Source organism: Setaria viridis, chromosome 8 (assembly GCF_005286985.2).
Source record: "Setaria viridis chromosome 8, Setaria_viridis_v4.0, whole genome shotgun sequence".
In the NCBI taxonomy this organism is placed as follows: domain Eukaryota; kingdom Viridiplantae; phylum Streptophyta; class Magnoliopsida; order Poales; family Poaceae; genus Setaria; species Setaria viridis.
This window is the reverse complement of record NC_048270.2, coordinates 5,625,330-5,639,227: the sequence shown is the minus strand read 5'-3', so window position 1 is coordinate 5,639,227 and position 13,898 is coordinate 5,625,330. Positions and strand designations below refer to the sequence as shown.

Sequence of the window (13,898 nt, the reverse complement as noted above, 5' to 3'; positions counted from 1 at the left end):
TCGGTGTAGGCTGTGATTGTGAGGCTGGTGGGGAGAAATCCTCCCCTAGGACAACTTCATCTACCCCAAACCCCAAGATCTAGTTATGCAGAATACAACAAGCAATGGCAACCTTAACTTGTGAGGGGTATGGATGATAAGGATTATTGTCTAGCATTCGAAACCTGCCCTTAAGAGCCCCAAATGCCCTCTCAACTGTTGTGCGGGGGAATGACTGCCTTAGGTTGAACAGTTCATTGGCATTGCTAGGGGTTCTCCTACCCTCAAACTCCAACATGTGGTACCTAATAGCCCAATACGGAGGAAGAAAGCCAGGCTGCAAACCGTAGCCAGCATTAGCAAGGTAGAATTTCCCTACACATGAATAGATTTACAGTACATGAGCTACCTAGTGGAAGAAAAAAATTACTTAAGCCTGTAACAAGCTGGGTGGACAATGTACCTTGTGGCACCCTCAGCCCATCATCCCGCTCTAACGCATCAGATAGGATCAACGCATCATGAGTTGATCCTTCCCACTCAACAAGGACATAGGTGAACCTCATGTCGAAATTAACAACAGCTAGCACATTCTGTGTTATGTTGCTCTTACGGGCTCTAAAAGCAGTCTGCATATTAAATGGCACTCTAACAAGAATGTGGGTGCCATCAATAGCTCCAATGCAGTCCTAGGACAATTAACATGCATGTATCAGTGTACCATGTATTATGTAAATAAAAGTGCAGCAACAACGTATAATACTAACTACCCAAGTACCTTGATGTATGGGTTCCATCTCTGGCTCCCAAGGAATTTAGGATGGGTGGCACCATCAGGGACTCTAATCATCTCACCCCTCAGCTCCCCAATTGCATAAAGGACATGTGCAAAGTACCTACTGATGGTCTCTATGGATCTCCTAAAGGCGTGATGGATCACCCTGAATCTCTAGTTGTGTCCCACAATGTGGAGGAACATAGCAACCTGTTCCTCAACACTAGTGTGTATGCTGTCCTCTAGGAGGTGCCTCTCCCTAAACAGGTTAACCAACTGAAAGAAAGGAGCTTTATGCATCCTTAGCATGCTTACAAACTCAACATTTGTGCAGTTATATATCTTATCTAGGTTTGTCTGCCTGTCAGCATCGACCACTATCCTAGGAACCCAAACATAGTTCTGTTCCTCATCTGAATTAGACCTGGCCCTCCTAAGCCTAGCATACAGAAATGCAATGTATACAACAATAAGAGCAGCAGCCTGGGAAGAAATCCTGGCATGGTACTCATGCAAGTCCATCTATATTATTGCATGGAAATAAAAAAAATTAGAACTTGATTACTGAAATGGAACTGAAGACATTCTAAGGTGTGGCAGTATATGGCAGCATGGCAACAAAGGGATCATTGCCTTGGCTGCTAGCAAAGTAGCCTCCCAGAGGCTCCTTCTCAACACATCATCGACCAAAAAATCACCCAACAAACAAATCAATAGGTCCGACAGGTATCATTGCATTGGTTGCTACCAAAGTAGCCTCCTAGAGGCTCCTCCCGAACACATCATCACCAAAAGCAGCCAGCATACAAGTAAAGAGGTCCAACATGTATCATTGCCATGACTGCTAAAAAAGTAGCCTCCCAAAGGCTCCTCAATGTCATCCAACAAAGAAAACCCCACAACAGCATCATTGCCACAATTGCTACCCATGGGTAGCCTCCCAGAGGCTCAATAGACATCACAAAACAACTATATTAGCCACGAGCAGGCTCCTTATGGGCAAGACAGACCAACAGTAGAGACATGTTCATGGCAACAAGTCCACATACACGTGGTAACTACACATGAATCGTAAATAACATCATGAATCGACTATAAGCAACAAGCCAAGGCATAGAAACTAGGACAATTCATGAGGTAGACATGCAGATCCAACGAGGATACCCCACTAACCGCACAAATAAACCGTAATATCAAATAAACAGTAATATCAGATCCCATCCGAGGGAACCCTAACCATTCACAACCCTAACTAGATTCCATGCAACAAGTAGCAAAAGATTGAACAACAACGGCGTGACTCCATCGTAGGAGACCCTACCCATCGCAAACAACAAGAACCACCACCCTAACTACAAGGTAATCGTAGATCCAGGTCATACCTCCGCGAAGATGAAGACGACCGTCGTGGGAAAGATGAGGAAGTAGCGCGTGCCGATGGAGGACCCGAGGGATGACTCGAACAGCAAATAGACAAGGCAGATTTGCTCGATGGAGAGGAAGAAGCAGGTCACGCCGGGGACAAAGAGGTTGCTCAAGTGGCTAGAAACGAAGAGGTAGCAGATTTGCTCAGTGACGAACACGAAGCACAAATCCAGTGTTCGTTGCTGACCAAGACCCGATGCTCGCCGGTGAAGATGTACCCACGCTCGCCGGTGAAGAAGTACCCACCCTCCGGATCAGGCGTCCCGCCACCAGCCGCGTTGTCGCATCCAAGTCGCCGGGATGAGAGGAGAGAAGTGGAGGAATCGAGTGCAAAAGGGAGACAGAAGAGAGGAGTGGAGGAGTCGGTGGAGGCGGCACGTCTACAAGGAAGGAGGCGACGCGGCCACGCGGCCACCGCTTTATACCGGCGGGAGGTAACCCTAGCCGGTACAATTTGTGGCACCAAAGGCTAGCTCGTCTCCCTCTGCGTGCGACAAAACACGCTCGTGCGAGCCTGCACCGCGTGAAACAGCCGGCTTTTGCGTTCCACGCAGGCTGGCGGGCCGTTTTTGCATCGTGCCGGTCTGACCCGGCAGGCCGACCAGGCTACCAATCACAGCTGGTTACACCAGCTAGGCCTGGCCCAACCTCCGTCCTGGCTGCCAAACGCGCCCTTGGTTGCTCACACGAGCATCATTACCGTGATTCAAATTTGATTGCGTGCGCATGTTCTTAAGGCAGATGGATACGTCCAAATCGATTCTCCATGCTCATCCGATTCGATAGATGTTAATTGTCTTAGGTGCAGGGTCACCTATATCCATCATTGCAACCAACGAAACATCTTCACATAGATCATTTTTATCCGCTCGTACAACTAAGCAAGTACTACGTACTCTTCTTTTGATGGTCACTTCATCCACTCAAATCTACTCCTCATCTGATATATGGTGCCGCTCTACAGCATTCATGCAACTAGATGGATCCGAAGCCACTCCTCGGCCACACGCATGATTCTTCGGATGCTGTTTGATGGAATCATGAATCATATGAAAGGGTCAACCATAAGCATACCTGCAATACAAAAGCATATGAGGGGTCCATGCCCCCTTGCCCCCAACCAAAAAAAATCAACTAAGTTCCTATACTGTGCATCTCGTAAAGTCTTAGTATTCGATGGTAAAATTGGCATCTAAGTTAAAATAAAAATAATAGAACAAAGTCGTTATAAAAAATGGTTATGCAAAACAAGACGAAAAACTTATACAAGTTGAATTGAACTCTTAACCAATGAAGATATTTTAATCTTTTAGTAGATGAACAAGAAAAATTACAGAGTAAATCACTGCAATCAGCAACAAACAAGAAAATTAATACTAACAAATTATATAAATCGGTGTCCAAGCATGTGTGAACTTAGTGTGGAACCATGGTGCATGAAGAGGTGAGGTTCATCCATTAGGAAGTCATGCGTCCAGGTATTTTTAGTTGCATGCACCATTTAACGTATGCATGGATGATTTTGGATGGTTTCATCTCATTATTATTTTAAACCATTCCATCCATGAATCAAATGATACAAGCCACCAAACACACCTGCGAACCGAAAAAATCTAAACTAAAAATGTGTAGATGTTGTTGGAACCTAGATTCAGCACAGAATTCAATCATATAATCGTTGGACGATACATTTCACGACATACAGAAGATTATAATTTACAAATGACCATCGATCATCCGCATATTGGAACAGGTACGAGTACAGGACGGGTACATGAACAGGGCACGCAAGCGTGGCGCCGCGACCACGCCACTCACGGTCGCGATGTACGGACAGAGCAACACACAGAGTCACGCACGCACGCACGCTACGCTGATGACGACGCAGATGGCTGGCGGCGGCGATGGGTAGGAGAGACTAGGAGCTAGCGGCGGCCGCAGGTGAGCACCCGGGCGGCGCGCGACAGCAGCCCGGGCTTCTTCTTCCCCCTCGCCCGGCTCCGCGGCCCGGCCACCCGCCGCCACAGCGCGGTCAGCGACGACGTGCCGCCTCCGCGGCGGCGCGACGACCGGGACGCCGAGCGGCGCGTCTTCTTGGTCTTCTTCGTCGTCGGCCACAGCGACGGCATCTTTCGATCTCCGCGTGATGATCTCAGGGGACTGGTAGCTGTTCGCCGGAGACGATGGCTACGGGTGTTTGTGGTGTGCTTCAGTGCTTGCTCGAAGCGCGCGCGGCGCCCGGTCCTTTTAACGACGACCTGGCATGGCGAGCTGGCTGGTGCTCCGGGGCGTGTGTGGCCCTGTGCGCTCGCGCCACGCGTGCCAGGCTACCTGGTGGAGGGCCGGAGATGCTGCCAAGGCGGTGTCCGTGGCCGGCGCACGTGTCGGCAGGTCGTCGTCAATCCGTTGCAGAGTTTTAAACCGTGCCAATCATGCACGCATCGTCCACCCTGTCCTTGGGCGAGGATCGTTCCAGAGCTCCAAATAAAAAATCAGATCAAGTCCATTAAATCGGATCAGTCGATATTACCCCTAGTCATTCATCGTTCAATCATTCAATGTGTGTGGATGAAAACACCCTAAGGACGCGCTGCTGCCAGGTCTACCGCCTCAAGCTGCGTATCCGTCCGTTCGCATCCAAGGCGGTTCTTGGATCGCTCTGTTTCTGGCTTCAATTCCTCTATCCCTCGGAGATCGACGAGCTCACAATCCGTTCCCCAATTGGTCTCGCTTGCGCAGAGGTGGCGAAGGCGATCCAGGCCAGCCGGCAGGACAAGACGCGGCGGTGCGAGGAGGCGCTCGACGACCGGCGGCGGCGGCAACCGTCGCAGCCGGGACACGCCGCCACCGCCGCGGGTGGCGATGCGCGGGGGCAGCCCGGCGCCGACGAGGTGGGTGATCGCTCGTCCCCTGTTCCTGGCCTCCGAATCTCCGATTCTGAATTGCGGATTCCGGAATCCAGACTCTCAATCGCTGACTTGGCCTCGTTCTTGGTCCAGGATCGGAAGCGGGCGGAGGAGGAGGACCGGCATCACCGCGGCGGGTCCGGCGGCGGCGGCGCCGTTGCGAGAGGAGGGCGGAGCTGGCGGCCGTCGCTGCAGAGCATCTCCGAGTCGGCGAGCTGACCCGACCGAGGCTGCTCTGCAACACTGCAACTGCGGCGAGCGACTCCGAGTTGTACTAGAATAGAATGGCAGGAAGGGGAGGGAGCGAGCGAGGGAGATCCGGGAGGGTTCGGGCAATAAACGAGGGACAGGAATGAAATCCTCATTTTTAGTCCACTTTAATCCTCATTTTTAATCCTCATTTTAGTTGTTTGGCATTCTAGGGATCCTCATTTTAATTCTTATGTAACTAAAATGGATAGCATTTTAGGGAATAAAAGATATGTTTTGACATTTTAGCATTTTAGGGACTAGATAGCATTTTAGGAATATGGAACCAAACCGAACATTATGAAACCAAACAGGGCCTAGATCAACTTTATGAAAGCAAAGGACCTAAATCAAATCAGATCAAATGCATGTATGGTAAATTGGTAAATATAACCAAAGTGATCAGCAGCATACAAATACAAGTATACATAAAACCAGTAGCAGATACTAGTCAAGTACGACACACGACCGTCTTGACTCGACACACAACCGTATACGAACAAGATTACAAGAACAGCAACGTAACACATCACAAGTTTGACCGATCCACATCACATTGCATTTGCATGCAAGAGGTAATCGTCCCGGCCGGTCCATCACTCGCGATGATCAGTAGTAGGCCGGGGTGCGCGTGCAGGTGATGGTCCGCACGACGCGGCGCCACATGGCGCCCAGCGACCCGCCCCGCCGCGTGCGCACCGCCACCGGGGTGTGGTGCCCAACCGCCCCCGCCCTCTTCCTCCTCCGCCACGGCGTCAGCGTCATCAGCGACGGCATCTCGTCGGTCGTCGGTCGAGCTGTGAACAACAGTAATAACAGTAATGATGCAGCGAGAATACAGGAGAGATCGCCGGAGATGATGGTGGATTCTTGATGGTCCTGATGAATTTGAATGAGTACGACTGGATCGAGCGGCCTCCCCTTTTAAACCACGGCGCGTCGCGGCCCGGCGCCCCGCCGCGCGCCGACGCGTGTTCGCGCCCAGGTGCACGCGTGGGCGGGCGCAGCGCGCTCCGGGGTGCGACGTGGTGCCCGCGTCAGAGGCCAGCCGCGCCGGCCGTGCCTCGTTCTCTGCCCTCCAGACGGTTCCAGAAAGACAACTCACGCTTCGACTGGTCCTCCTCCTCCTCCTCCTCCGTGCCCGGCTCTGGCGCGCGACGCGTGTGCGTGCGCACGGGCCACGTGACCACGTCGAGTCGTCGAACGAACAAGCAGAGGCAGAGAGGCTGGTGGGGGGCGGCGGCGCGCGACGCACGGCTCTTGTCCTCCCCGTGCCCGTGGCTCCATCGCCAGCCGAGGAGCTCGGCTCGCTCTCGGTTCGGCTCAGCTTAATATACTCTGTACTGTCGCGTGGGCTATTATTTGGAAAAAAAATACGCTCGTGGTGCCTTCCTTCACTTTCCTCCAAGGCTCCAATGCCTTCGCCATTCAACGCAAGTATGATGATCTGGCTCGTTGGCTCAAACGTGAGACAATCAAAAGCCGAGCTCCGCCCCCTCAGCTCATTGGTCTTAACAAGCCGAGCCAACTTGGTCCCTAGCGAGACGATCTGACGAGCTGAGCTGCTCAGAGCAACCCCACCTGTCGACTTAGGGAGCGTTTGAATACTAGGTGCTAAACTTTTACAGTATTACATCAAATGTTCGGATGCTAATTAGAAGAACTAAACAGAGCTAGTTATAAAACTAATTGTAGAACCCTGTGCTAATTCGCGAGACGAATCTATTAAGCCTAATTAATCTATCATGAGTAAATGGTTACTGTAGCATCACATTGTCAAATCATGAACTAATTAGGCTTAATAGATTCATCTCGCGAATTAAACTCCATCTGTGCAATTAGTTTTTTAATTAGCCTATATTAAATACTTCTAATTAGCATCCAAACATCCGATGTGATAGGTGCTAAACTTTAGCACGGGTTGATAGGTGCTAAACTTTAGTACGGGGTATAAAAAGGAGCCTTACTTGTATCTTAGCATAAGTCTAAAACTTGAGCTCCCTACGTTCCAAGTATCTCACGTAAGTCTAAAACACGAGCTAGCATAAGTCTAAGACATGAACTCCCTCCGTTCAGGTCATTTTAACCTTTTTAAGGGTAGATATTACTTTTAAAAAGTCAAAACGACCTATAATTTGGAACGGAAAACGACCTATAATTTGGAACGGAAGGATTAAAATGCAACCATGATTGCAAAGTTAATATATTTTACAGCATCAGCAGCAACGATGAAAGCCTGTTTTCTTAAACAAGCTGGATAGGATCGAGATGAAACCGAAGTAAAGCCACACGGACCAAAGAGGGGGGGAGGTAGTGATAACTGATAAGATGAAAACCGTAACATAGATCTAGAGTAATGAATGCAGCAACAAAAGTATGCTTTCTAGGTCATGATCTGGACAGGAGACATTTCAATTCATCAGGTATGAAAAGCTCAGAGCATGTGGTTATTTCTTACAGGTGTGAAATGCATAAAATCAAGATGATACACTAAATAACCAGGATTTATGAAGGGAAATCTGCCGGCCACTGCACAAACGACCTTACATAAACAGTCCACGACAAACTACTGAACTCTGGATCTATAATTGGCATATGGCTTCCAAAAAAAAAAATGCGAGGAAGTAAACCCAAGCAGCTGAAACATACATCTGCTGATGTCTGCCTCAATATACAAGTTGCAACAGCAACACAAAGCAAATCAAACCCATTAAGAATATATGTAACTTCAATATATTAGCTTGCTTATACTACAAGGGGGTATGAAAACTGGATGTGACAATTCATAAGAGGGGCAAATCTAGCCCACTGGAATCTGCACTGCGGTAATATTCATCAATGAACTCCTACATCTGACCAAAAGAGGCCTCACAAAAAAAGAACCTACATGTACTTTCCAGTCCTCAAGACTAATTCCCCAACTAATAGGTATACATTTATCAGGGCAGTTCCATGGAGGAAATAGATAAGCCAAAAAAGGAGTAAACAGAGGGAGAGCGACCTCCTGTGTGGTTTCAAAAGTTAATCAGAATCAAGTATTACTCTGCACCAGACTGCAACAAGATATGATTGTGAACAGCCTCTATCAGCAATGAGCAGAAATTTAGTCGCATTTGATATTTCTGTAGATTCTCCTCACAAATAGAGTAGAGCCCAGATAGCCAACAGCACCTACATACAAACAGAATGAATGTCAAAACAGGACCGACACATGCTTGAAATGAAATGAACTTAGTTTCAAAGCTCACCACAAAGTATCCCCAATCCAAGACAGAACATCAGGGTGTAACCAAAGTAAAAGCTTGTCTGGAAGAAGCCTGACATCTTTGTCTTCACATGATAATAGTATATGGAGTATAAATATACATACAAGGCTGTAGAAGCAGCAGAGAAGAATGATGTCCATTGCCAGTGATAGTTCTCAGCATTCAACAAGAAATAAGTACCCACGATAGTGACACATATGGTGACTATTATGAGGATGACAAACACCAGCAGCATGAAACCATAAACATAGTACACCTGCCAAGCAACAAAAGAGACGATCTTAATATTCCTCAAACTAAAGAGAACTGAACATTGACATATAGAAAAATTTACTTGGCAACCAAACTTCTGTAATTAAGAAAGTAGTGCACATCTTTCACAAATGGCAGTTATTGGAATAAAAGGTACTTCTGAGTGGTGGAGCATGCACCAACATATAGTTTTTCTTTACCTTGTAGTTCCAGAAGGAAGTGAACACAAAGTACATCTCAATGAAGATGCTGCCAAAGGGGAGAAGCCCACCCATCAATGAAATAACAGAAGGTGTAAGGTACCACTTCTTTTCAGGAATAGGACGTGGAATTGTTTTCACACGGCATGGGTTGTTGGGAGCACCACTCCAGTTTCTGCCAACTACAGTTCCCAATAGCACCAACGGGAAGGAGATGAAAGCCCAAAGAACAAATATGACAACCATTGTACCGAATGGTATAGCTGCTAATGACCGGTAGAAGATAGCAATGGTGTTTAACACTAATCCAATTGAGAAGCACAAAAATGGAAAAAGGGATGCCGTAAGGATCATGGATTTTATCCAGTTTTTGCCTGCCATGGAATGAAGTAATGCATTCAGTGATATAGATGAATTAAACCCAAGAATCTATTCACTACAGCAGAATAATATTGGAAGTTTGACATAATAACTATAACAAATAAATCAAAATTTGTGCGGAATCATACCACCATTCCTTGAATACAGGCCACCACTAACATATCCAGAGATGAAGGATGTAAGAGCATAACATACAATAAAGGTTGTGATGATAGCTCCTCGTCTGACAAATAGAGCACAGTTAGGAACTAACTGGAAAAGTTAGTGCACACTGATACAAGCTAAACAATATTTCTGTTGTGTGCTGTCCCAAAAATGAAGTCGGTAAAAGTGCAGGCATGACAAGGTTTTGTGATGATTGCTTCATGTCTGACAAATAGAGCATATATCCTGATATCTAAGAACAGTTTTGCTTCTATATTACTGACAGTTTGAAACATTCACATAATGATGAAAGCATGATAGCAGTAATTCATATGTTACAAACTTTCCATGTTTTCAAGTCTGAACAATGGCACCATTTGTCTGAAATTCCAGGTTGCTCGCTCTTGCACATTGTCTCTCATGGCAGCTAGTTCATTTCAGTTATAGGGTTCTACCTAAGTTAACAATGGCACCATTTTATATAAAGATATCCTACTGTGGCCATATAACAAAATAAGATATTAATCACCTACTGAATATCTCAATTGTACCTGTACCCAATCATTTCATCTAAAGAAAGATATGATTTACTTAAGCACAGAACAAGAATGCACTATGAAAGGTCAATCATTCTCATAGAAGATTGATCACAACAATTACTACAAAACGATTATATATTATAAACCTACTAAATTTTGCACATCCAATGCAGAAAAAAAGAATGCTGGTTGTGAACTTACCCAACATATAACATGCCAACAATGGCCAACACAATCACAAGCAGGATAAGAGCTGCCAGCTGAGTGCCAATACCAACAAAGGCAGAAAGAAACACCAGGCCACGAGGAGGCCTAAATACATCTCCATGGACAAGCTTCCATCCAGATTCCTCATTAACATCTCGCTCCTGAAAAGGGTAAATCGTATCTTAAATTCTTAACAACGCATCCCACCAAAGAAAAACGTTTACTACGGAATTTGTATGATTCAACTTGATGTTTGACTAACTATTTGACTATTTTTTCTGAATTCTGTAGAAATGGTTAACATATATTTCCTATAAAGAACGTTCAAGATTTATGCACTTCTAGAAATACTACATGACATAATGGTAATGGTCGAACATTCATCTTGGCTCTAAGAGATGCAAAAGGTAAAAACAATGAGTTCTCTTAGCAGAGGAATATATAAGTAAATTCCAGACTTCAGATTTAGAACTTACAAGAGATTCCAAGTCATCATCTTCACGAGCATATTTTGCATAATCATTTCTCAGTGTCCTCATCAATATCATTGACACTAAACCAGTCAGGAAAATAACCATCATGAACGAGTTGAAGATGGAGAACCAGTGAATCTGAACATGGAAGATGCAATGAGTCATCCATTTTGTAATTCCAAAAGATAGAAAAAAATGTTGTCAGAATCAACTCAGAATCAAGGAAAGAAGATAAAAGTGTCCATATGAAATGTTTTGCTCGTCACTGGTGCAAATAAGAATTACCTGATGTTCAAAGAACGGGTAGTCCAAGTAAACTTCAAAACGCCGTGCAAATGCCACATTTGTTTGCACCCACTTTACTGAATATGTCATATCCAACTTTTTACCAGCTTCAAGAAGCTTAGGCGACTCTTGCGTGAGATTGACATGAATTATCTACAAAGGAAATTTAATTAGCCAACATATGGGTCTCACCTAATCCTTTTAAGGTTATATACAATACATACCCTGTTACCATTGTATTTAACAACAATGTTCTTGTGAGTGTAAAGATAATGCTTGTTCTCATTGTTTTTGTCAGTTTCCCCAACAAAACCTGTTCAGATTTCAAGAGACCAAATTTAAAAAAGAAAATAGAGAGCAGAAAGAATTATGCAACAGAAAGGATAGGTACAGAACCACTTACCCCACAATGGCAGATCATCTAGGTGATTTGACCACAGCAAGAAATGGCACAAAATATGGATAAAAAGAATGTCAGAAGAAAGGAATAGCATTCAAAACAATAAAAAACTGTGCATCAGAATGGGGGAAAAAACATTTACATACCTATGAAAAGCTCAAACCAATATGAGCTCTCAATAGCATCAGAAAATTGCCGAACCTTTTGAGCATCAAGTTCAATTGTGCAAATGAGGCCCTTGTCCACATTTTCTAAAACAAAAACAAAACATTCAAATTTAACAAGTTAGTCAGATAAACCACTCAACAGAAACGAACATGCATTGATGCCTGGCCCAACAAAATATAAATAAATTCAAGGAGGATGTAAAGGTTAGCATACTTAAGAATTTTATATCAATCTGACTATCGATCAGCTCATTTCCACCGAGGACCTCTCCCAGCCCACCCCATTTATGTGTGGGGTTTTCAGATGGTTGACAAAATGGGAGGCTGTAATAGTTGTACGTTTCCTGAGGGTTATTGTATGGTCCAACCTTGTTTACCCATAGCTTAACGGTTTCTTCTGCTTTGTACTGCACATAAGAAAAACAAGCCGCAGCTGTAATGCTTTACTAGATTAAAATCAGTGAAACTAAAATTTGAAGACAAGAAGATTTCAGTTTGTTGTAAGAAACAATGAAGTTCTCTGAATTGGTATACAGTAGCAACAAGCCTAACTGTGTGGAACATAGAGAAGAGCAATGATCATGGTCACTTAATGATAATTCAAACAAACCATGACCAGATTATGAAAAAAAAAATCTGATATTTCTTAAGCCCAGGAGTTCAATCATTTCCCAACGCTAATCATTGGAACCAGAGGTATTTAACAGACTCAGCACAGAGCAGCCCTCTAGACAGAAATAAAAGGGTCAACAGTCAACAAGCTAATATCTAGGAGAGCAGCCCTCTAGACAAAAAATAAAAGGGTAAACAGCCAACAAGCTGCTAATCTAGCCTTCTAGACAGAATAAATGGGTAAACACAGGCTGATAATCAAGGAAGCATACATGTACATGTTTCACCTTACAAATAGTAAGTTTCTACTAATGACATTAAGGCCCAACTTTGTGTAACTACAGGCCACCATATAGAAACATACACTAGCTAACTATTCTGGAAGTTATAAATGCAGTTGCAAGTACCTATCTCTGTGTCATATCTGATCCCTGATTGGTGCCTAACAAATAGTGAGATAGTTTGGATGTCACGTAGCTAATTTAAGCCCTGATCGGGCGATCACTCCCAAATATGAGTAAGAACGTAACCCCAGTTGTTTAACAATAACTTAAATATGAAGAATGAAGGAGTACTTTTCGTTTGAACTACCAATACCAAGTCACTAGCCACCACAGCATGGTCTTCCAAATGTTGCGTCTTCATTGAAATGCCCATGATAACTACCACATTAAAGTGTAGTATAACAACTAAGTCTTTGATGATATGCATGCATTGTACCCTTCCACAAACGTGACGTGCAGCATCTAATAAGTAATGAGAAGCCCCCAATCTACTTTCAGTCTTACTCAAGGCCTGCAACCAGCTGTTTCCCTATGAAAATGTTACACTATTTGAAAGTTGCATGCAACCAAAAACGAACTTTTGTCTGAATGCGGTTGTCACAATCTCTTCCCGCACTCCCACAGCAACCGAGATCAAAACGGACAATTTCTGAAACAACCTTTCATCCCATTAATTCGCTCATAACCTGAGCGCCCAGCCATTCGCATCACAGAGCAACAAATCAAAGCCGTGACCTCGTACTAAGCACGCAACTCCCAGCGCTCGGCAACGTATCACCCGCGCGCCAGGCGCAGATCCGGCGCCGGCGCCTCGACGGATCCAACCAAGGAGCGTTCGGATCTAGGGTTGGGAGGAAGGGGTACGCACCTTGTGGTCGGCCTCGGAGGCGTACGCGTGCGGCAGGCGCGCGACGGCGAGGAGGACGGCAACGAGGAGGAGCACGCCGCGGCGGAGCATCGTCGGCGGCGAGATCTGGGCGGAGGGAGGCGGCCGCGAGCGTGCGGGTGTGTCTCAGTGCCGAACGAGCACGAGGTACCTCATACGGAGGAAAATGGCCGCAGTTTTGCGAAGAGGTCCCTGTGGCATGCGATATTTGATACTGATGGCCATGAGAATTGAGAACAGAACATGTATTACTTCGTTTTTCGCGTGCGTAAAATTGTGAAGAGAATGTCAAACGATAAATAACCACATAATAACCATGCAAAGATAACGAAAATTTTAATACATACAGATTAAATAAAATTGTGTAATAATTCGAATGTCATATGCATTGTTCATATCGAGAGAAGATAAAGGTGTACAAAATAAAAATATGCGGATCGTATTTTGGATTCAAATAGCAGAAAGTGG

At 45.2% G+C, this 13,898-nt stretch overlaps 1 protein-coding gene and 1 long non-coding RNA gene across 2 annotated transcripts; one reads left to right on the top strand and one right to left on the bottom strand.

Annotated features, from left to right (window-relative positions):
- The first annotated feature begins 4,459 nt into the window (after positions 1–4,459).
- On the top strand, positions 4,460–5,577 carry LOC117866878 (uncharacterized). Its single transcript, XR_011898913.1, has 2 exons — positions 4,460–5,070; positions 5,179–5,577. It is a non-coding gene; the product is annotated as an uncharacterized lncRNA (long non-coding RNA).
- A 2,467-nt stretch (positions 5,578–8,044) lies between these two features.
- Positions 8,045–13,594, bottom strand: LOC117833446 (transmembrane 9 superfamily member 1). Its single transcript, XM_034712932.2, has 12 exons — positions 13,413–13,594; positions 11,863–12,055; positions 11,628–11,732; positions 11,485–11,502; positions 11,306–11,394; positions 11,082–11,234; positions 10,800–10,934; positions 10,318–10,484; positions 9,562–9,656; positions 9,053–9,426; positions 8,583–8,856; positions 8,045–8,505 (listed from the first exon to the last, which is right to left on the bottom strand). The coding sequence occupies exons 1-12, from the start codon at positions 13,500–13,502 to the stop codon at positions 8,438–8,440; spliced, it is 1,761 nt and encodes a 586-aa protein (XP_034568823.1). The 5' UTR covers positions 13,503–13,594; the 3' UTR covers positions 8,045–8,437.
- Positions 13,595–13,898: the final 304 nt, after the last annotated feature.

Bases quoted from the DNA above. Each gene is read 5' to 3' on its own strand.
- LOC117833446 (XM_034712932.2), bottom strand. From the start codon at position 13,502: ATGCTCCGCCGCGGCGTGCTCCTCCTCGTTGCCGTCCTCCTCGCCGTC. The intron at 8,857-9,052 runs GTAAAGAAAAAC...GTTGCTTGGCAG, and splicing joins CTTCCTTCTGGAACTACAAG to GTGTACTATGTTTATGGTTT. The intron at 8,506-8,582 runs GTGAGCTTTGAA...GTTTGTATGTAG, and splicing joins TGGATTGGGGATACTTTGTG to GTGCTGTTGGCTATCTGGGC.